The sequence below is a fragment of the Melozone crissalis genome, unplaced genomic scaffold (assembly GCF_028551555.1).
Source record: "Melozone crissalis strain CALT ecotype California unplaced genomic scaffold, PUWL_Pcris_2 ptg000046l_1, whole genome shotgun sequence".
Classification (NCBI taxonomy): domain Eukaryota; kingdom Metazoa; phylum Chordata; class Aves; order Passeriformes; family Passerellidae; genus Melozone; species Melozone crissalis.
Genome location: NW_026535824.1, coordinates 14,439,104 through 14,460,997, shown reverse-complemented (window position 1 = coordinate 14,460,997; position 21,894 = coordinate 14,439,104). Strand labels below are relative to the sequence as shown.

General features: G+C 53.3%; 1 protein-coding gene and 1 pseudogene across 1 annotated transcript; one reads left to right on the top strand and one right to left on the bottom strand.

Moving 5' to 3' along the window:
* Positions 1 to 21,894, top strand: part of LOC128943500 (zinc finger protein 850-like) — a 443,444-nt pseudogene that overhangs the window by 345,790 nt on the left and 75,760 nt on the right.
* Positions 19,176 to 20,276, bottom strand: LOC128943538 (zinc finger protein 239-like; the record flags this gene model as incomplete). The annotated part of the gene is given in 2 exon segments (XM_054286453.1): positions 19,176 to 19,293; positions 19,372 to 20,276. Coding segments are annotated over 2 exon segments (1,023 nt in total), but the record flags the coding sequence as incomplete, so codon positions are not given.

Genomic DNA, 21,894 nt, shown 5'->3' with positions numbered 1-21,894 from the left:
CCTGCTCCCCTTAGCCTGCACAGGGGCCCCCTGAATCCCCCTGTTGTGGACATCAGGACCCTCTGCTCCCTTTTTCCCGGGCATCCCATGGCTCCCAGCCTCCAGACTTGGCGTGGGCTTGACTCTGGGACAACGTGGAACGCCTTGGTCTCCCATTCCTGCCTTTCCCAGGCACACCTTTCTGCAAAACCAGAGACCCCCTGAACTCCCCCTTTCCGAACATCCCGTGTGTCCCCACTCTGGTCCCCCCTTTTTGGGAAACCCTGGACTCCCCTTTCCTGGGCTCAAGGACCCCCTGGAACTCCATTCTACCTCTCCACGTCCCTGCCCTCCCCCCCTCATTTTCATGACCCTGAGATCCCCCTGGCACCCCCATTCCTGAGAACCCAGACCCCCCTGCATCTCTTCATCAAGCACTAACGCAACCTTTTCCCGGCCCCCCCCCCCTGCCTCTCCCAGCCCCCAGCCCCACCCTTTTCTCTGGCCTGGGACCAGAAGTGCAACTGACTGAAAACAAATGTGACAGAAAGCAATAATTTTGCGCCTTTTATTTACTATTGAAATACAATTTCCTCCCTTTCTCACAAATCTCCTCCCAGTGTCATTCAGCAGGGTGGTCAGAAAGTCCTTAATTCTGGGTGGGTGTTCCAAGCTGCAGGCACAAGGAAACAGGGAATGGGGATTTTCCTGCTCCTGGGAAGTTTGACATCCTCAGCTGAGGAGAGGAGGCACCAGAAGGAAAGGGCAGCTGGGCTTCATCTTTCCACAGGGAAGAGGAGGGGAAAATCTCTCATCCTGTCTGCAGCTTCTCCCACAGGGATGTGAGGGCTGATCCCAGAGCCCTAAGGATCACAGTCAGGGCTGCCCTCAGGGAATGCTTGCCTGGTATGGTGGGGCAGTGTGCGAGCACCTGGATCTTGGGGCACCCAGCTGCCCCTCATGTTTGGAGGTGCCTGAGGAGGGCTGGGATGATGCCTGGGACATCCTGCAGTGACATCCCCTCTGTCCCGCTCTGGGTGAGCTCAGTCCCAAACCGGACCCTGATCCTGGTCTCAATCTCACTCCACGTTTAGACAAACTCACAGTTCTGTATTTAATCACATCCCAATTCCAAACTTGTCTAGCCCCAGACCACAACCCAACCCCAGCCCAAAGCCAATCCCATGTCTAGCCTTAACCCCAATCCCAGCTCTAATCCAAATCTCAGCCCCAACTCCAACTCAGCCCCAATTCCAGCCCCTTCCTAAATCCTCAACCCCAAATCAAACCCCAGTTCTGCCGTTCTGGGGGTTTGCGGGTGTCTCTGTCCCTCTGACCCCGATGATGTTTGGCTGGGGTCACACCAGGGCTGAGAGGGACAGAGACTGCCCCGACCTCCGCAGGTGTGAGAAGGTCGGAGAGCCCCCCCAGCCCCAAGCACCCTCATCCGTGAGCAGCACCCCTGCCGTGTCCTTTCTCTGGTGACAGCACAGACATTCCTTTATGCCCAGGTCTGTGCCAGCCCCGCACACAGCACTGCTCTGCGGCAATGGGGACACGGGAAACGGTGCCCGTCGTGTGTCCCCTTTGTGTTGCCGTGTGTCCCCCCATGTCTGGCTGTGTTCCCCCGGCCAGGGAGCTGCTATGGCCCGGGATGGCCGGGCCCAGCCGCCGGGCCTCGCCGGCAGCGGGAAGGAGCCGGCCCGGGCTGTGGGACACGGCGGGGCTGCCATGCTGGAAAGCAGCTCTGGCTCCCGCCAGGGAGCTGTGGGCAAGGGGCTGCCGGCTGTGTGGGAGGAAAGCCGCTGGGCTGGCCCCTAACTCTGCCCCGCAGAAAGGAAAGGGAGGAGGGAGCTCAGAATGTGGCAGTGCAGAGATGAAGGGACAAGTGCCCTTGGGGGCCGCGGGTCGGGGCCAGCCCTCGGGCACGGCTCTGAGCGTCTCCTGAGCCGGCATGAGGGCTGTCTGTAAGGATTGCAGGCGGCAGCCGAGAGCAGCAGCGCCGGCAGTGCCAGCCGGGCCCCATGGCCATCTGCCCGTGCCTTCGCAGCCCGTGAGGGCCGCGGGCTCTGCAGCGCAGCTCCTGCTCCCACAGCCGGCCCGGAGCCTCAGGGCTGCCCCGCAGGCGCCGCGGGAGCAGCAGCGGCCTCAGGGCCTGGCCCGGGGCTCGAACTGCTCAGCCCGGGGGCAGAACCACAGCAGGGGGGAAGGAGCTGAAGGAGCACCAGGGAGCCTGGGGAGAGGCAGGCTGTGAGACAAGGCTCTGCCCATAATTTTAACAGTTTTTATTAACCTAATAACTATATACAACTAACTTAGTTATTATATACAAGTAAAAAGTCAAGTTCCTTATGACAGTTGTCACAGGTGTTTCTCGCTTCGGACAAGATGTCCCAGGTTGAGCATTGGGCACTGAGTCCTTTCCAGCTGGCCGGGGGCTGTTGATGTCTGGCGGGGCTGGAGAGGCTGCTCGAGCCCTGGGGCCCATGAGAGCTGTCGAGGAGCTGTGCCCGTCCGGTGCTGTCCTGAGGCGGCAGGGCCTGGGCGGTGAAGGACAAGGGTGAGCCGCCACAGGTGCTGGCCCCAGCGCACCAGGACTCAAGGTCTTGTCCCACACTGGGCATGGCCATTCTCCCACGTTACTCCAGCTCCAAGCTCAGTTGCCCCATGTGCCAGTCCTCCTGCTCCATTCTGCCCCTTCCTTCTTACCCCAGACGCAAAATACCCATGCCACATTACCCAGCTCTGTACACAGAGCCCTACTCATCCCCCAGCTAGCACCCTGCAGATAATCAGGCCCCTGTCGTCACTGACCCCCTCGCCCTGACAGGGCCATATATGACACATCCTGTGTCCTGATCGCCGTTTGATGCTGGTCATTACGGCCCCTCGAGATGTGTCCATCACCGTGCAGCAGGGTCACACTAGGCTGAGGAGGAGAGGGCAGCTGGCTGCAATGCAGGGCCCAATCCAGCACCCCCCAATAACCCTCCCAACCCAGGTCTCCCTGGGGACTGAAGGCACAGATTCCTCCTGGATAGTCAGCAATGCTTAAAGCCTCAGTCACCATTCTGTGTCTCTACCTTCATCACACCTACCTTGTTGTGGTGTACCAGGAGACGCTGCAGCTGTGCACTTGTATGTGGGGAAGCCTTGATGTTCTGCATCGTGAAACTGCTGCTTTGATGGTCCCCAGAGATCTGAGGCATACGGGGGACACTGGCACAGACCAGCGGCCTCCTGTGGGATGGGACAGAGGAGGCTCAGTGCCCAGCCCTGTGGCATGCAGGGCCTCACCCTGCTGTGCCAGGGAGGGCACTAGCAGTGCTGCTTGCAGGGGCATGTCCCTGCCAGCTCCTGTCCACCTGCTGCAGGAGCCCCGAGCCTATCCCACCAGGCTTGATCTGCTGGCTCTGTCCCCACAGCAAGGTGTGCTGGCCATGGCCATGGCAGGTCCCTGTGCACAGGACACCAGCTGGCAGGGATTGGTTTTGGGAACTCCTTTCACAGGAGGCACACAATTCCCCACCAAGCCTGAGCTCAGACTGAAAACAGACACAGCTCATCAGATGTGCTTTCAGCAACCTTGGGACAGAGAAGTGGGCCAGACAGAGCAGTGCAAGGCAAGGAATGCAAAAGCCCCCAGCCCTGGGGCAAGCACTGGCCCTCCACAGCTGCCTTCTGCTCCCCTACCCTGCCCCGTCCCCCCAGGCTCCTCTGCCCCAGCCCAGGTGCAGAGCCCTCCTTGCTGTGTCAGGGCTACCCTGCACCCCAGGCGCGGGGAACGTGTCCTCAGAGCCCTTACCTTCGGCTGGGCGGTGGCTCCTTGCTAGGGGGCATCGGCTGCAAATACAGGAGTTTTTTGGGGTACCTGGGGAGGGCAGGGGTCACAGGTGTGTGGCAGGGGACAACGAACCTGTTCCTGTTGGAGGCAGCACCCCCAAGGCCATGGGATTGTAGCCCATGGCATCTCGCTGCCTGTAGCCCTTGGGATGAGCCCCCACAGGCCCTGCTGAAGGGCAGGGCTGCAGAGGGGGCTCCCCACATCAGCCCCTCCCAAGCAGACACTGTCACCCCTGTGCCCAGCACAGTGGGTCACTGCTGGCACCCATCTCCCCCATGCCAGCCCTGCTGCCCTTGATGCACTGGTGCTACTCACTGGCCAGGAACCTGCACACTGAGCATGCGGTCACAGGACAGACATGTGAAAGGGACTGGCAGCTGCCTATGGAGGGTGAGGGAAGAGGGCCAGCTGAGCTCCTGGGGCCACAGGCCTGCAGAACACAGGCAGCAGCTCCCTGCAGCAGCCAGCTGCTGGGCAGGTCACTGCACAGGGTCACAGCCATTGCAGGGTGAACCGTGGGCTGTTGAGCCTGTTTCTCCCCATCCCCAAGGTGCTGGCTGATGCCAGGTGAAGGGCACAGGCACCCATGCCACCATCTCAAGCAGCCCCTGCAGTGCTTTCAGCCCCTCTCTGGCACCAAAGTCCCCCCGTGTGCATGGCCAGGAGGGCAGGACACGGCCCAGCTCAGGGGCATGGTGTGTGACAGCCCTGCCTGGGAGGAGCAGTTGCCATCTCTGTTCCCAAAGCCATCAGAATCTCCATTGCACTCACTTCTTAATCCCAGCGGCGTTTTCACGCAACAGCCTATCCTCGAGTTCCTCCATGTTCCTGTTCCAGGAGTCCTCCAGGTGTTTACAGAAAGTCTTCAGCTCCAGGCGATCCAGCTGTGAACAGGTGCACAGCCTCAGCCAGCTGCTCCAGGATGTGACATGGAGCTCTCCAGGGAAAAGCCTGGAGGGGGAATCCTCAGAGGGATTCTGCCGCAGGCTGTCAAGTCCCAAAGGTGCCAGTTCCTCATGGTGGGGACGAAATACCCCTCACCTTGTCTTCAATTGCATTGCTGAACTGCTGCTGCATGTTGTTCCAGTGCTGCTCCTGGCCTGAAATCTGGCTCTGCAACTCCTGAATCCTCCCATCCAGCTCCTCCATGTTCTCTTCAAACTGGCTGCAATCGACTTTGCTGTCCAAGGCAGCTTTGTCCGCCTTCTAGCAGAGGGGAACGGCAGGAGAGCGGCAGGGAAAGGGATGAGGAATGCCAGGCAGGGCCAGCGTGTGAGGGGCAGAGGGAGGAGTGCTTCCTCCAGGCCATCACGCCCCTTTCAGGGTGCTGTGGCCCCATTTGCCCCATCACCCTGGTGAGCTTGGTCCCACCATGTGAAGGGTGAGAGACCCCATGAGCTCAGGAAATTCCCCCTCCCAAGGGGACAATTTCTGCCACCCAGCCCCCAAGGGACAAGGGGCATTTGTCACCCTGCCCGGGAAGCCCTGGGCTGGCACAGAGGCCCCTTAGACTGTACCATGTCCATTGCAGCCATCATGTCCCGTGGATCTGCTTTCTCCTTCTGCAGCTTCTCCAGAGACTGGGACAGCATCTTTCAGCACAGAAAGGAACCCATGACACCACAGCAAGGCTGGGGCACACCCCAGGATGTAGGAGCACACTCCTCTCCCCCTTGTCTGCACACACTCTGTCCTTGATTTGTCACAAGCCTTCTGCCCATTTGGGTCTGTTAGAGACGAGCAAAATGGACGACAAACAGGGTGAACAAAAGGGTTGATAGAAGCAATGAGCAAAGCAATGATAAAAAGGACGAGCAGCCAGCAGGCTCCTTCTCCTTCCAAATCCCTTGCAGGACTGAGGCCCTCCTCAACACAACTCCTGTTGCCAGGCAACGCATCCCACTCCACTCCTGGGAGCCAGTGGGTCCCATTAAGTCATAGATAATGGAGTCTTGGAATGGCATGGGCTGGAAGGGACCTAAAAAATCATCTCGTTTCACCCCCTGTCAGGGACAGGTAAAGGAACATTTTCCACTAGACCTGGTTGCAGCAAGATCCCATCTAAGCTGGTCTTGGATGCTTCCAGGAATGGGGCAGGCTCTGTTAAGGCATCACCATGCTCACAGGGAAGAATTTCTTCCCAATATCCCACCTATCTTTCCCCTCTGTCATTGTGACGCCATTTCCATGCCAAGCCCTTGTACAAAGTCCACCTCCAGCCCTTTTATAGTCTTTTTAATTCCTATAAAGTGCTCCAAGTTCTCCCAGGAGAGTACAGCCTCATTGTTTTTCTTTTGATCAGTTTAAGATGTGCGTCACATCTGAGCCAGTTCCCCCACTGCTGCAAACCCTCAGCCTGGTTTGGAGCATCCATTGGGATCAGCCTTTGCCAGGGGGGCTGTGCATGAGCCCCTGGCTGAGCTATGGGGTTGTTGGGGCACAGAATCCTTTCTTCTCAGGAGTTCAGGGCAAAAAGTCTCTGTGGGTGAAGCCTTTGGACATTTTCCTCCAAGTCAGGTTTTATGTCAGCTTGACAGTCCATAAAGAAGACAATGACATAATTGCTCCTGCCAATGTCCCCAAGACTGTTGGGGAAGACAAATCAAGTTCTTCCCTTCGATACCTGCCATTTACTAGATGTTCTACTTTAGGTGTCCACAGAGCCCCATAATTACCTTGGGCCGCCTTGATTTGTTACCAAGTTCTCAAGGTAGCACTGACTGTTCCATTAACTGCCACTTTTGCAAAATTTGCTACAGTTTCAGTGAGGTTTTATTGTCCCCTGGGGAATGGCTTGGGGTGACAGGGACAGGGACAACCCTCCCAAGCCCCTCCCAAGCATCCCCCAGGGCGAGAGGCACAGAGACCCCTTGAGCATCTCCTGGGCACTGGACAAAATAAACTTGACAGAAATCAAACTTAACTCTGCATAAATCACTTTGAAGAATATTTGCTCTTCCCACAAGTAACTTGTGATGGAAATGCAAACAAATCCCAAATATGAATAAACCGACAATCCAAGCAGTGATGTGGCAATTCCAAGTTTCATTGGTTCCTGCACAGCTTTAGCTCAGCTTCTGGCAGGTTCTGATAGAAGAAAAGAGAAAATTTGGCCCAATACAGATTATTAAAAGGAAGGGGAAGCTCTGTGTAGCTGTCACAAAGGTGACAGGGATCAAGAGAAAAATGATTCTCACATTTGGCAAAGAACCCAAGCCTGGGAATTCAGGAGATATTCAGGAATTTAGGTACTTGAGCTGGGCTTCTTGTAGGACTTTCAGCAGCCTTATGTTCCTCACTGTGGGGTGAATGAACCTTGTCAGTCTCGCTGGTAACATTTGCTCCCTTTCCTCCAATGATTTTAACACACTTTTCAAGGAAGGACAACAAAATATTTTCTTTTCACTGGCCACCCACAACAGCCATTTTCCTCATCAGTTCTCCCGTAAGTTGCTCAGAGGAAGCTGCATCCAAGTTTCCAAGAGTTCCTCCAGAGAGAACCACAACCTCCTCAGAGGACGGGAACCATGCTGTTGTCAAAGGCACTTGGGGACAGACAACAGTGCCCTGAACTCACTGTGCCAAAATCATGTCGCAATCTGGTTAAGAAAATTGTCAGAGAGATGCCTCAGCCCCAATTAAGGCACTAACGAGACCAAATCCAAAGTGGATTTTATTGAACAGTAAATGTGAGGTAGAGAGAGAGATGGAAAGAAAGAGAAAAGGGGGGGAGAGCAAGGGAGTGACAGGGACAGAGACCTCCCCTTGAGCAGGTGTAAGAGTCTGTCCGAATTTTCCCTCACCTGCCTCACGATCGTCATTTGAGGACCACTGAAGAGAAGATCCCCCTGTCTCCTCTGTAGGAGAAAGTCATATGCCACAAGGCCCTGAGACCTGAGAGCATTGCTAAGCTACTGTTTCCACAGGTGTTGTTTGCTGTATGCTACACTGAGCCCAATGAGAAGAAGAGGGCACCGTGCCCTTTTTGCAACAACAGCCTTGGAAGCTGCCCCACCTCTCGGTCTGGCTGGACTTCTCCTGAGTGGTGGAACCCTGCCGAAGACCCCTCTCACTCGTTTGCAACCACCGTGACACACAGACTGAGATGTAAGAAGCCTCTTCATCAAGAGACCAAGACATCAAACCCCCATGTGAGAAGGCCCCCTCTTATACTTTCCAAGGACTGGGACTGAGACCCCCAACCCGGGGGAGGTGTGTGGGGAGAGGCAAGCTGACCAAAGCAAGATGGATGTTGCAGGTGTGAGCATTGGACCACAAAAACAATGGCTCACGCCCACTGCCGAACATGGACTGTGTGTACCCTTTCAAAACACCATTCTTTCCCCAAAACTACCTTTGATTCAGTTGCAAAATTCATTCTCCCTTCCCCCATTGAAAAAGAGTATAATTGGGGTCCAGATGAACTGTGCCTCTGAGATCTCCCTGACGTAACAGGCGGATCCTCAACTGGACTGGACCAAAGGACTTCATCTTTACGTTTGGTAGCTATACCCCCCTCTCTCTCTCTCTTTTCTCTCTCTTTCTCTGTATTTTTCTCTCCCTTAATCCCTCTATCGCATTTTGCTGTGGTCATTCAATAAAGGTGCATTTGTTTTGATTATTACTGCAAATCCCCCTGTACTGTGTCGGCTTTTTGCACCCTGAGATCAATCCATGAACAATCACGAAACCCGTTCATAAGGATGGATTGTGACACTGGGGTTACTGGGAGCTACCAGGCCCATGCTGGGAGCTCTCTGTGCACACAGTGGGAGGAACTGGGAGCAACTGGGAATGACAGGATGCATGCTAGTGACAACTGGGATGTCCTGGCAGTGACTGGGATAAAACTGGGGGCAGCTGAACCATGCTGAGGTAACTGGGAGTGCCTGGCAATGACTACGAGAATGTTCAGGGCAGCTGGGATATACTGGGAGTGCCTGAGACCATGCAGGCAATGACTGGGACTGGACTAGGAGCGACTGGGAGCCACTGGGAGCGTGCTGCGGGGAACTGGGACCATGCTGGGGGCAACTGGGGGCAAGTGTGAATGACTGCGGCCCTGCTGGGAGAGACTGGCATCATACTGGGAGTTACTTGGGGCTACACTAGGGGCAACTGGGAGAACTGGGAACACACTGGATCAAAGAGGGAGCAACTGAGACCAACTGGAACTGTGCCAGGGGCAAATTGCATCATAATAAAGAATGACTGGGAGCAACTGGGATCATACTAGGAGCAGCTCCTGGGTGACTGAGTTCTACTGGGATCATCCTGGGAGTGAGGAGGAGCAGCGCGATGGCTCCAGCGCTGGGGCTGGGGGCGCTCCTTGGGCCCCAGGGGGGAGTGGGACCCCCGGCACCGGGACCCCCCTGCTCCTCTTATCCTGCACAGGGACCCCCTGAATCCCCCATTCTGGACATCAGGACCCCCTGCTCCCCTTTTCCTGGCCATCCCATGGCTCCCAACCTCCAGACTTGCCATGGGCGTCACCCTAGGATGCCCTGGAGCACCTTGGATCCCCATTCCTGCCTTTCCCAGCCCCCAGCCCCACCTTTCTGCAAAAACAGAGACCCTCTAAACTCCCCCTTCCCGAACATCCCATCCCGAGTGTTCCCACCCTGGTCCCCCCTTTTTGGGAAACCCTGGACTCCCATTTCCTGGGCTCAAGGAGCCCCTGGAATTCCCTTCTACCTCTCCACGTCCCTGCCCCTGTCTCCTGTCCCTCAGCTGTCCCCTGTCCCTCGGCTCTGTGAGGCCAGGGACAGCAGCAGGACGCAGGGCAGCCCAGGGGGAGAACAACCCTCAGCCCCAGCTGGGCCAGTTCCCCCAGTTCCCCCCAGGTCACTCCCAGCATGGGCCCTGTGGCTCCCAGTCACTTCCAGTTACACTCAGTGTGATCCCAGTATCATCCCAGTCACTCCCAGTATGATCCCAGTATGATCCCAGCATGGTCCCAGCACAGTCCCAGCTGTTCCCATTCACCCCTACCATAGCTCCAGGCACTCCCAGTATGGTTCCAGTCCTTCCCAGTATGATTCCAATATGAACCCAGTCACTCTCAGTACAGTGCCATTTGCCCCCAGTATGATTCCAGTCACTCCCAGATACTCCCAGTATTATTCCAGTAACTTTAAGCTTCCTCTGTGATCCCAGTCACTCCTGGTCTCCCCCAGTATATCCCAGTTGTCCTTAATGTGTTTCCACTCACTCCCAGTTGCTCCCAGTAGTTTCTAGCATTATTCCAATTGCTCATAACCACTCCCAGTAACCTCCAACATGATTCCTGTCACTTCCTGTATATCCCAGTTGCCCCAGCATGGTCCCAGTTGCCCTCAGCCTGTTCCCAATCACTTCCAGTATGATTCCAGAAGGATCCCAGTCACCCTCAGTGTGGTGCCAGTTGCTCCCAGTATGATCCCATTGGTCCCCAGCATGTCCCCATTTCCTCCCAGTGTGATCCCAGTTGCCTCTAGCACAGACCCAGTCCCTCTCAATATGATCCTTCTCTGATGCCATGATGATCCCAGTTGCTCCTAGTATGGTCCTGGTTGCTCCCAGTTGCTCCCAGTCCGATCCCAGTTGCTCCCAGCGGCCCTGTGTTATGCTTTGGAGTGGGAGGAAATTTAGGAAAGTGATGCAAAGTTTTTTGTGTATCTGACAGTCTGTTGAACTACTGAAAGCTAGACACGCTTTTGTGAAACACACATGGTAAAGATGAAAAAATTCAGAAACTTTTTTTCTTTGTTGGTCAGCAGGGAGCTGCTGGGTTTTGGCTTCTGCTCTGTGTCTGGGCTGGGCTGGGCAGTCTTGCTGCAGGCTGGGCTTCTTTTCTATTTTCTGGGCTGCTTGCTGGCTTCTCTCTCCATGGGCTCTGGTTTGGCCAGGCTGGGCCTCAGCAGCTGCTGGGCAAGGAGACAGGGGAGGCTGCGGAGCTTTAGCCAGAGCAGGGCTGGCTGTGGCTGTGAAGATCTCGCTGTCAGGCTGCTTCTTCTTCTTCTTAGCGTGGCTGAGACCAGAGACTTCTGTGGCTGGTGTAGAAAACTAAACACTAACTATAAAGCTGATCTGAACACAACTGAGCCACAGCTTTCTGTTACAAGTTATTGGTGGGTAGGCTTCAGGCGTGATGTTAACTTTTTCCGTGCTGCAATCTTCTTTTGAGTGAGAGAAAAGAACAACATGCAAGTATATTAAAAACAAGATGAAGACACTAAAGGTAATAAAGAAGAAGGTAAGTAAGTCCCAGATGGGAGGGGTGAGAAGATGCTTTGTTTTTAGAGCTGAAATCCTCTTGTAAGCTGTAAAGAAACTACTCTTTTCCCTTATAACACATAAAACTATAAGGAAATGAAAGTGTTTGAATTGATATTAGGTAAAGGCTTCTATGTTAAAGTAAGCAGATGTTGAAATAGCTGTAATCTCATGAGAAGTTTGCACAAAGAAAGAGCGCAGTCTTGTGCTTCTAAAAATGAAGATCTCTGCTCCCAGAGGTGATGATGATTTTAGAGATAGATAATGAGAACTTTTGCCTTTGAACAGCTCATCTTTAAAACAGCTCATCTTTAAAACAATACCCCATCAATCAACATAGCCCATCTCCAAGCTGTGGGAAGGTAGAAATAAGGTAGAAATAAGAAAGATTTTACGATAGCAAGGTTCCCCTGGCAGTTGTTATTCATGACAAAATTGAGAACCATGAGAAGTTTTTTCCTTTTGTAGAAAAGTCTCCATAACATTAACAAGAGGGACTTCTCTCCCTAAGTGAACTAAAAAAAGACTTTTTGAGAGGTAATAAACTGACTAGAAATCTTAAGTTTAGTTTCTTTACATTGTCAGTGAGAAAGAAAAAGTTGTGGGGAGGAGTATTCTAAAAAGTTTGCTTTAATTCTTACTACCTTTTTTTTTCTTTTTACTTACTATTATTAAAATTTTTCTTTCTACCCTTTTAAAGTTTTGAGCCTGCTTTACCTTTCTCCTAATCCTATCTCACAACCAAAAATAAGTGTATTAGTAATTAACTAACACCAAACCCACCACATTCTTTAGTGCATTAGCCAAAAAAATCTCAAAATTAAAGAGATCTTAAATGAGCAAACCAGAACCACGACACCCTAGCACAGACCCAGTCACTCCCAGTATGACCCCAGCCGGAATCCACTGTGACCCCAGTCTTCCCCAGCATAGTCCCAGTCAATCCCAGTTGCCCCCAGTGTAGACTCAGTTACTCCAGTCGCTCTCAGTGTGTTCCCAGTCATCCCCAGTATGGTTACAGTCACTCCCAGTATATCCCAGTTGGTCCCACTATGATCCATGTTGCCCCAATTCTGGCCCTGCTGAGTCCCAGTGTGCCCTGATCCTGCTCCCAGTGGGTCCCAGTGCTGGGCACGGTGAATCCCAGAGTGTCCTGGTGTATCCTGGAGTATCCTGGTGTGTCTTGGTATGTCCCGGTGTATCCCAGTATATCCCGGTGTGTCCCGGTGTATCCCAGTATATCCCAGTGTGTCCCGGTGTATCCCAGTGCATCCCAGTTTATCCTGGTGTATCCCGGTGTCCCAGTCCATCCCAGCCTGTCCCAATCCATCCCGGTCCCTTCCCTTCACTGGGAGTGACTGGGATCATACTGGTGGAAAGTGGAACCTTACTGGGCCAAGTGGATGTGACTGGGAATGACTGTGAGTGTGCTGAGGGCAACTGGGATATACTGGGAGTGTCTGTAACCATACTGGGGGTGACTGGGAACACACTGAGAGTCCCAGTGAGTCCAAGGACACTGTGGTGACACTAGGGAACCTCATGGAACCGAGGGGATCATTGTGGCACCACCGGAGCCCATGGAACCAAGGGGCCTTGGTGACACAGCGGGGCTTCATGGACCCAGAGGCCATTATGGCTCTGTGGGGCCTGATGGAACCATGGAGACCACTGGGACCCTTCAGGGCCTCGTGTCACCAAGGGGGCATTATGGCACCTCAGGGACACATGGAAGCAAGGGACCATTGGCTCCCATGGAACTGAGGGAACATGGAACAGGCCTGGCTGGATTGGCCTCCCAGGGGCCACTGGACAGCTCTGGCTGATGTTGGGATGCCAAGGGCTGCCTCTCATCAGCAGCTCTGTGCTTTCCTTGCTAGGAAAAGAACTGTCAATCTCTTCCAAATACCCATGGCCAGAACTGGGATTTCAACTCCAAATTTTTCCCATAGGAATATTGCCAGGACAAGTGTGGCAGGCAGTGGTTTCAGGAGAGTCACCTCCCATCTGTCCCCAAAACACTGGGGAAGGCTCTGTGCTTTCCTCCCTATGAGAAAGAACTGTCCTACTTCTCCAGGCACGCATGGCTGAGATTGGGTTCCACCTCCAGAATTCCCTATATCCAAAGACTGCTCCCAGACAAAAATCTGCCATTGCTGAAAAGTCTGGCTGGCCTTGCCTAGTGAGACTCTCACCTGCCTTCCAAACACTGAGGCTCTGTGCTTTCCTTCCTATGGAAAAGAACTGTCCTTCTCAGCCAGGTGCCCCTGGCCACAATTGGGATTTCACCTCCAGCATTCCCTGTAGTGACAGACTGGAGGAGATTGTTGGCTAGAAACATTTGCACTGCCCTGCCCTGGAACCCCAATGCCCCCAGAGCCTCCATCCCAGCCCAGCAGTGTCTGCCAGTCCCTGGCACAGCACAGGCAATGCTCCACAGCCACCTCTGCAGCCCCAGCCCAGCTCCTGAGGGACCAAATGAGCCCAAGGCCCACCTGGGGGAAGGGCCCAGGGAGACCAAGGGGTATTGAAGGCTGACCACAAGGCAAGCACACATCTTGACCCTACCTCCTCTTGGAATTTCTATCTGAACACTGCTGGAATCCAGGAGCTGGTAGCTGTGTGTGCTTCTCTGTATCTTTTCAGCCAACAAAGCCAAGGGAAAGCACAGCTCCATCAAATGCAAAAGTCATTCCTCTGTGGGATATTAAATCCACTTTCCACAGTAGACAGTCTCAGAGCAATGGAAAACACCTTCTGTGCCCACCACAGATCCCAAGGTCCCCCCCAAACCCTCCCTGCCCTGATTCTGCCCAGATTTGCTCTTTGCACACAGGAGTCACCCACTGAAGTCAGGAGCTGCCTCCATGCCCAGAGGGAGGAAAAGAGAGAAAGGGGATGAAGAGCTCTCCTGTGCAGAGCCAAGGTCCAAGTGCTCTGGGATATCCCAGCAGCATCTGACATGTCCACCATCACCCAGAGATTTCTGTACAGTAACAGTTTTAGACAAACACAGAAGAAAAGGTAATTCTGTGAGATATAAACACAATTAAGATGTTGACTAATATGATATTTATTTGAGCTTCAGAAAGATTGGGCAATTCCCTGAAGTTCAAAGCATGAAACCAGTCAGCTGAAGGGCACTTGAATGACCAGAAAGCATTGGGAGGAGTGTTGAGGGTTTTTTGCAGGACAATGGACATATGCAACATATGCACAATGCAGCCTTCATAGAACCTGAGTAAGGTCACCATGCCCTTGAAGGACACAAAAGAAGGAGAACACGCTCACCAGCAGACGGTTCAGGATGCAAAGGCACACAAGAAAACCACAGCGAGATGCATGAAAAAGAAAGACTATTTAAAATTAACTGAAATATCAAAATGCGTGCGTAAAAAGGATTTAACCAATCATGTATTAGCTTGAGGTGTGAACAATAGAGAACAGTATAAAGATGGCTTGCTTTTTGTAATAAATTGGTTTCACTTATCATATTAATCATGGTGTGATGTCCCGTTAATGATCCTCCGCACCTGGGGACCAGAAATGCATGCAAGCCTCCACCCCAAGAGACATTATGAATTCAAAAAACATGGCCATTAACTGCTTGATACCAACACAGAGTAATGGCAACCAAAATGCAGTCAGCCAAGGGTTTTTTCCACTCTCTCTCAAGCCCCATGCATTGGGCACCAACTTTTGTCCTGGTTTAGGGCAAATTTGGGAGAAAACCTCCAAAGGGGCCCCTCCAAAAAGGAAACACACACAGCCCTACTCCCCAAATGGGTCGGGAAGGATTCCTTGGAGAGAAGTGGAAAGAACCTGTTCATTTAACAGGCAAAGCACCCCCAGCACACAGAATGAACAATACCAGGTGACAACACTCTTTCACCACTCTGAAAAAGATGACAAATTCAGAAAGTCTCTCTTGGGAGTGGTCGCTCTGTTATCAGTCCCTCTGGTGCTGGGGCAGCTGCTGCAGCCACAAGGTGCAAACTCTCGGTGTTTCCCAGGTCCCAGTCTGGAGCAGGTTTGAGTGGTTCCAAAAAAGGGAAAGGAAAACAGTCCAGGGAAAAATTCGGAGTGCTTAGCTAAACTAACTAATGAGCAGAAACAAAAGCAAGAGCAAAGCAAAAAGCCAAGCAAAAAGCAAAAGCAGCACCATGTACTGCCCTGTCTGTTTGTCCCACCAGCCGTTGGGGAGCAGGCTGATATCAAAACCAAAACAAAACTTCGCTCTTCAGAGCGAGTCTTGAAGGCAAAGAACATAATATCCAGCATAAACAGAACACATAGATGGGGATACAAGCATCATAACGTCACCTTAGGACAATCCTGCACCCAAAATTCTGTCCTGCACCCACTGCTGCATCCTGAGTCCTGTCCTGCACCCCGAGCCCCGTCCTGTACCCAAATTCTGTACTGCCCCATACGCCAAACACAAAGCTGCCCCCAAATCCCAACCCCACCCCTCATTCATCACCACATCCCTGTTCTACAGCCACTCCCCACTCTTCCCCCTCTCCCACTGCTGTCCCACCCCCCAATTTATCACCTCTCTCCTGTCCCTGATCTCCTCCCTGTTCCCTCCCCAACCCAGCCCTTCCCCATAAGTGGGCGGCAGCAGCAGTGGCAGCTGGTGGGGGCCAGTGGAGTTGGAGGTGCTGCAGCCCCTGAGCCTCCTCACCCTGGACACGCTCCAGAAGTGCATCTTCAGCCACGAGAGCCACGGCCAGGAGTGATTGTCACCTGTCCCCACTGATCATCTGTAAGAGACATTCTGAGGTTTCCCTCATCTGCCTCACGACCACTGTGATGGATGGAGACTGAAGCCCCCTCCCAAGGGCTGAGACTGAGACCCCTATAACTCTAACACAGGGGCTGGCCGGACTGAAGTGAGATGTTTGCCAAGTGTTGCCTTCAGGTGTGCTCCCTGGACCAAGAAAACAATTGGTCTCGCTCACTGCTGAGAACATGGACTGTCTGTAAACATACCTGTTCCCTCTCAGTGGTTTCAATAGACTTACCTGTTCCCCCCCTTGGTGGAGGACTACAATAGAACGAAGACTTTGAGATTCTCCCTGACGTGACAAGACGGATCTATTGGCTGGACCACGAGGGTTTCATCTGTCCATTGGTAGCTATTCCTCCCCTCTTTCTCCCTCTCTCTCTATCCTTTATTCTCCTTTCTAATCCTTCCATCACATCTGCTGTGGGCACTCAATTAAAGGTGCATTTGTTTTGATTAATACCAAAATCCCCTTCCGTGTTGCTTTTGCACTCTGAGATCAGTTAACGAACCATCATGACCCCTGCTTGTACGAGCGGATCATGACACCATCCTGGTGGCCCTGGTGACCCTACCATTGTCCCTGCTGGCCATCCTGGTGGCCCTGGTGACCCTACCATTGTCCCTGCTGGCCATCCTGGCGGCTGTGCTGGCTCTGCCATGGTCCCCACTGGCCATCCTGTCCAATCACTGTCACTGTTGGCCATTCTGGTGGCCCCAATGGTCCTGCTATCATCCATGCTGGTGGCCACAGTGTCCCCCCATTGTCTCTGGTGCAGACAGACCAGCGAGTACATCCTGCTGCTCACCAAGGTGGGGCTGGGGTGGTGGCCATGGGGCATGAAAGTGGTCAAGAGAGTGGTGGTGGCCATGGAAGGATTGGCCATAGAGGCCAGCAGGATGCTGGTGGCCATGGGGAGCTTGGGCATAGACTGGTGGCCACAGGGGAACAGTGGTGGCCATGGGCAGCACTGACCATAGAGCTGGTGGCCAGTGGGATGGTGGTGCCATAGGGTGGTGGCCATGGATGGGATTTGGCCCCAGGTGGCCACAGACTGGTGGCCCCAGTGGCCCGTGGCCCATCTTGCCCCTGCAGGACGAGAATGGCCGCACCCTGTCGGATGAGGACATCGCGGCTGAGGCTGACACCTTCATGTTTGAGGGTGAGCACGAGCTCGCAGGTGCCACTGGGGAGGAGCCACTCCAGTGTCCCCTCACTCACCCAGTGTCCCCACAGCCACCATGGCCAGTGGCCTGGCATGGCTCTTCTACAACCTGACTGGCCATCCTGAGCACCAGGAGCGATGCCACCAGCAGGTCCAGGAGCTCCTGGCTGGCCGGGACACTGCAGACATTGAATGGTGAGACGTCCCCAGGGCCACCCCGGTCATGTGGCTCGGGGACACGGTGCCACCCCCGCTTGTCCCCAGGGACGACCTGTCCCAGCTGCCCTTCACCACCATGTGCATCAAGGAGAGCCTGCGGCTGCACCCTCCTATCACTGCTGTGTCCCGGCGCTGCACCGAGGACATCCCCCTGTGTGACGGCTGTGTCATCCCCAAGGGTATGGCATGGCCAGGGTGTCCCCAGTGTCACCACCCACCCTCATCTGCTGTCCCTAAAGTGGCCATTCCCATCCCACCAGGGGTCATCTGCCTGAAGAGCATCTACGGGACCCACCACAACCCAGACCTCTGGCCCAAGCCTGAGGTAGGGCCACCCTATGAGGTGTCCCTGTCACCATGGTGGTGACAGCTGTGTCCCCTCGGTGTGACTGTGTCGGTGTCACCCCAGGTGTTCAGTCCTCTGAGGTTCAGTCTGGAGAACAGCAAGGAACGGTCCCCGTTGTCCTTCATCCCCTTCTCTGCTGGCCCCAGGCATGTGCTGGAGTGGGGACAGGAGTGTCCCCAAATGTCACCCCTGTCCCTGGCTGGGTTCACAGTGGGGTGGCAGTGGGGAGGAGCAGGGAACAAATGGTAGCATGAAAGGGACAGTATCATGGTGGTGGTGGGGATGTGTTGTCCTTGGCCATGGGACACCCCATGGCATGGACATGTCAACCCGTGGACTTGTCTCTAGGCCACTTGTGTCACCATCCATGGCCATGTCCCCCATGTCCTCCTCCATGGCCATAGAGCCCCATGTCACCATCTCTATCTGTGACACCCCCCCATGCCAAATATCGCCATCCACAGCCATGTCCTGATCCCCATCCCCACCACATCCCCACCCAGGTCCTTGTCCCCATCCCTACCATGTCCCCACCCAGGTCCTTGACTCCATCCCCACCACATCCCCACCCAGGTCCTTGTCCCCATCCCCACCATGTCCCCACCCATGTCCCACAATGTCACCATCCGTGTGCTAGTTAAATGTCTTTATATTTACCCCAATGTTGGGTGAAGGATAATGAAAAATGAATGAAAATAAAGGCCAAAATAAAAGCATTTACATGTCCATGCTGGCTGAGTATCCGTGTGCCTGGGCGGGTAGAAAGGACCTTTTCTAGAAAGATTTCCACTCCATTGTCTCCAAAATCCTGGGTTTTGCCCCAGTCAATCACCATTTGGCTGTGGAAGATGCTGGTGGGCCAAAGAGAATTAGAATCATGTAATGATTCAGGTTGGAAAAGACCTCCAACACCATTTGGAATTCTGGATGCCACTCAAAGCAATGATTGGATGCAAAAGGTGAGACTTTTTTGGGGTCGAAAGTAAAAAACTGTGCTGTCCCCTGTGAAATTCTGATGTCTGTTTGCATCCCAATGGATTTTTCTCTGGCCGTGTCCAAGTGCCCAAGGGGAGCCAGGAAGACGTGGAGACCACCAGCCAGGTGTCTTCCCAACATGGATCACCAGGACCATGGATGACCAAGTCTCTGCCCAGCGAGGGTCACTGTGGACCATCCAGTGGGGGTCCCCAATGGGGGATGGAGTTGAAGCAGCGCTCAAAGCTCTTCCTGTCACTGCAGGACACAAAACAACACGAGCGCACACACTGCTGCTCTCAAGGGGAAGAAAAGGGAAGTTTATTTCCTGACTCCAACATTTATAATTTTCTAAAAGCGACCGTGGATTGGAGGGTGAAAGTGCCACCTCTCCAATGACACTGGACAAACCAACAGTCCATCAAATTTTTCTTCTTCTATAAAAGAATGCCAAACAAGAAGTTATTTACAGAAAGTGTTTGAGAAAGTTTGCTACAAGAATGTAAACATTAGAAGGCTCAGAAAATCTTTAAGAATCAAGGTAACACTCTTCCTGCACACAGGGCACTTGTTGGGCATCCCTTACTGCTGCCTCCCTTGGTGTTGGGTCATGGCAGAGTTCTGGGAGAAGCTCTTCCCACACTTGGGACACTGTCAGGGCCTCTCCCCAGTGTGGATCCGCTGGTGGGTGACGAGGGTGGAGTTTTTCTAAAAGCCCTTCCTGCAGTCAGGGCAGCAGAAGAGCCTCTATTCTGTGTGAATCTGCTGATGCTTGAGGAGACGGTATCAGCTCTGAAACCTCTCCCCACACTCAGAACACTCATAGGGTCTCTCCCCAGTGTGGATTCTCTGGTGGGCAATCAGCTTAGAGTTCTGCCTGAAGCATTTCCCACATTCCCCACACCTGTAAGGCCTCTCACTGGTGTGGATCGTCTGGTGCAGAATCAGCCTAGTGCTCTGACTGAAGCTTTTCCCACATTCCCTGCACTTGTAGGGCCTCTCCCCAGTGTGGATCCTCTGGTGGGCATTCAGATGGCAGCTCTGCCTAAAGCTTTTCCCACATTCCCTGCACTTGTAGGGCCTCTCCCCAGTGTGGATCCTCTGGTGCAGAATCAGGCCGGAGTTCTCAATGAAGCTCTTCCCACACACTGAGCACGTGTAGGGGCACTCCCCAGTGTGCATTGTCTGGTGGATGATCAGGCGGGAGCTGTCACGGAAGCCCTTCCCACACTCCCCACACACAAAGGGTCGTATCCCAGTGTGGATCATCTGGTGGAGTTTCAGGCTGGAGCTCCTCCTGAACCCTTTCCCACATTCTCCACATTTATAGGGTCGTTCATTGGTGTGGATCCTCTGGTGGGCAATCAGGTTGGAGTTGATCCTGAACCCTTTCCCACATTCCCCACACTTGTGGGGCCGTTCATTGGTGTGGATCCTCTGGTGGACGATCAAGTGGGAGCTGATCCTGAAGCTCTTCCCACATTCCCCACACTTGTGGGGCCGTTCATTGGTGTGGATCCTCTGGTGGACGATCAGGTGGGAGCTGATCCTGAAGCTCTTCCCACATTCCCCACACTCATAGGGCCGTTCCCCGGTGTGGGTCCTCTGGTGGATGAGCAGGTGGTCGCTCCTGCTGAAACTCTTCCCACATTCCAAGCACTGGTGGGGCTTCTTGCCATCATCAAGCTGCTCATGGACCACCACCTCAGCGCTCTGGCCACATCTCTGGCTGCCTTCCTGGCTCAGGCTGAGTCTTTCCTCCTCGGAGCACCCTGGGCTGGGTTTGCAGCCCCTCCTCCTGTGGGATCTCCGGGGCTTTTCCTCCCCGGTGGACTCCTGTGCCCTGGAGCCACTCAAAACAGCCTCTTCCACCAGGTTCTGCTCTGGGGATTTATCCTCCCTGGTCTCCATCCTCAGCTCCTTCCCTGGGGGAGGAAGGACAAGAAGAGGATGGGATTTGCCTCCATGCCAGAGGGAAGGGGAAAGGGGATTCCCCCAGTGCATCCCTGGCTAGACAGCATCAGCAGTGGGGCTGTGCTGCAGCTGGGGCCGTGCTGGGCTGGGAGATGGAGCAGGACAGAGGGGAAAAGGGGCACTGACTTCCTCCTCACCTGCCTCAGTGCCCTGGGGCATCTTCTTCTTCCTCACAGCCTTCTCCATCCAGATGAGGTTTGGGAATGGGAAATCCTGATTTGGGGGAAAAACAAGATGTGAGTGCATTGCCTTCGGAGGTCCCACTGGGCAAGTCCATCTCTAGAAGTCACCAGACGTCTGGTGGCCAGAAATACCTCCAAAAATCAAGGAGTCCAAAAACCTCTCCCAGGAGTTCCCTGTTTCCAGTGTCCTCACTTTGGGGTTATGGGGGTCTCTCTTCTCAGAGCTGCTGGGGGGGCTGTGGGTCCTGGGCATTCCCCCTCTCCCGGGTCCTGCTCAGACATGATGAGGGGGTTTTGGGGGGTGTCCCAGGGCTTACCCTCCCCTGATTCTGTGGAAATTGTTTTTGTGATTTGTGCCAATTGGCAATGGAATCAGCAAATGCTTCTATCTGCTGTGTCCAAAACAGACACAAAGAAAGGTTTTGAAACTTTCTGACCAAACAGCCAAAAAAAGCATCAAAATCAAAGAAGTATAGTAGAGCAAAAGAGATGAGGTAGCAAGATGACTGATGCTTAGAATAAATTAGAGGAAGTTGGGGTAAAGTTAAGAGATATTGCAACAAAGCAATTAAAAGCTTATGTATAATAAAAAGCTTGATGCAGTTGACAAAATCATGTAGCAGACACCAGTGTAAGGCCTCCCTCCAGACAACCACAAGGATAGGAATCAAGGATAACCTAGAAATATTATGAAATTACTGCTCCCAGCTTATTGATATTTGCTAATTTGGACTAACCAGGCACATTGGAAACTGCTTTTTAGGCTTAAAAACAGTATATATACTTTACTGAACTGTGTGTGCTGTGAGTGGAGCAGTGACTCCCCGGCCACCCAGCGCTGCTTGCTTGCTTTAAAATAAAAGGTATAGAAGTAAAATTTGGATTGACCATTGAAATTTTATATCAGGTGTTCCAGGGTCCCCTTTCTCCAGCATCCCCCCACTCTAGGCACTCAGCGCTTCCCCTGCTCCCCTTTGCATTCCTGAGAGATCCAAAAATATCCCCTCATCAAATGAATTAAAAATACCTCTCTCAGCGACACCAAAATATATTTGGGACTCAACTCCTGTGAAAAATGCCAATCACTTGTTTTTAAAATTTTAAAAGTTTATTAGTAATAAAATAGTTCTACAAATACTAATACAATTAGAGTAGTAATAATTTGG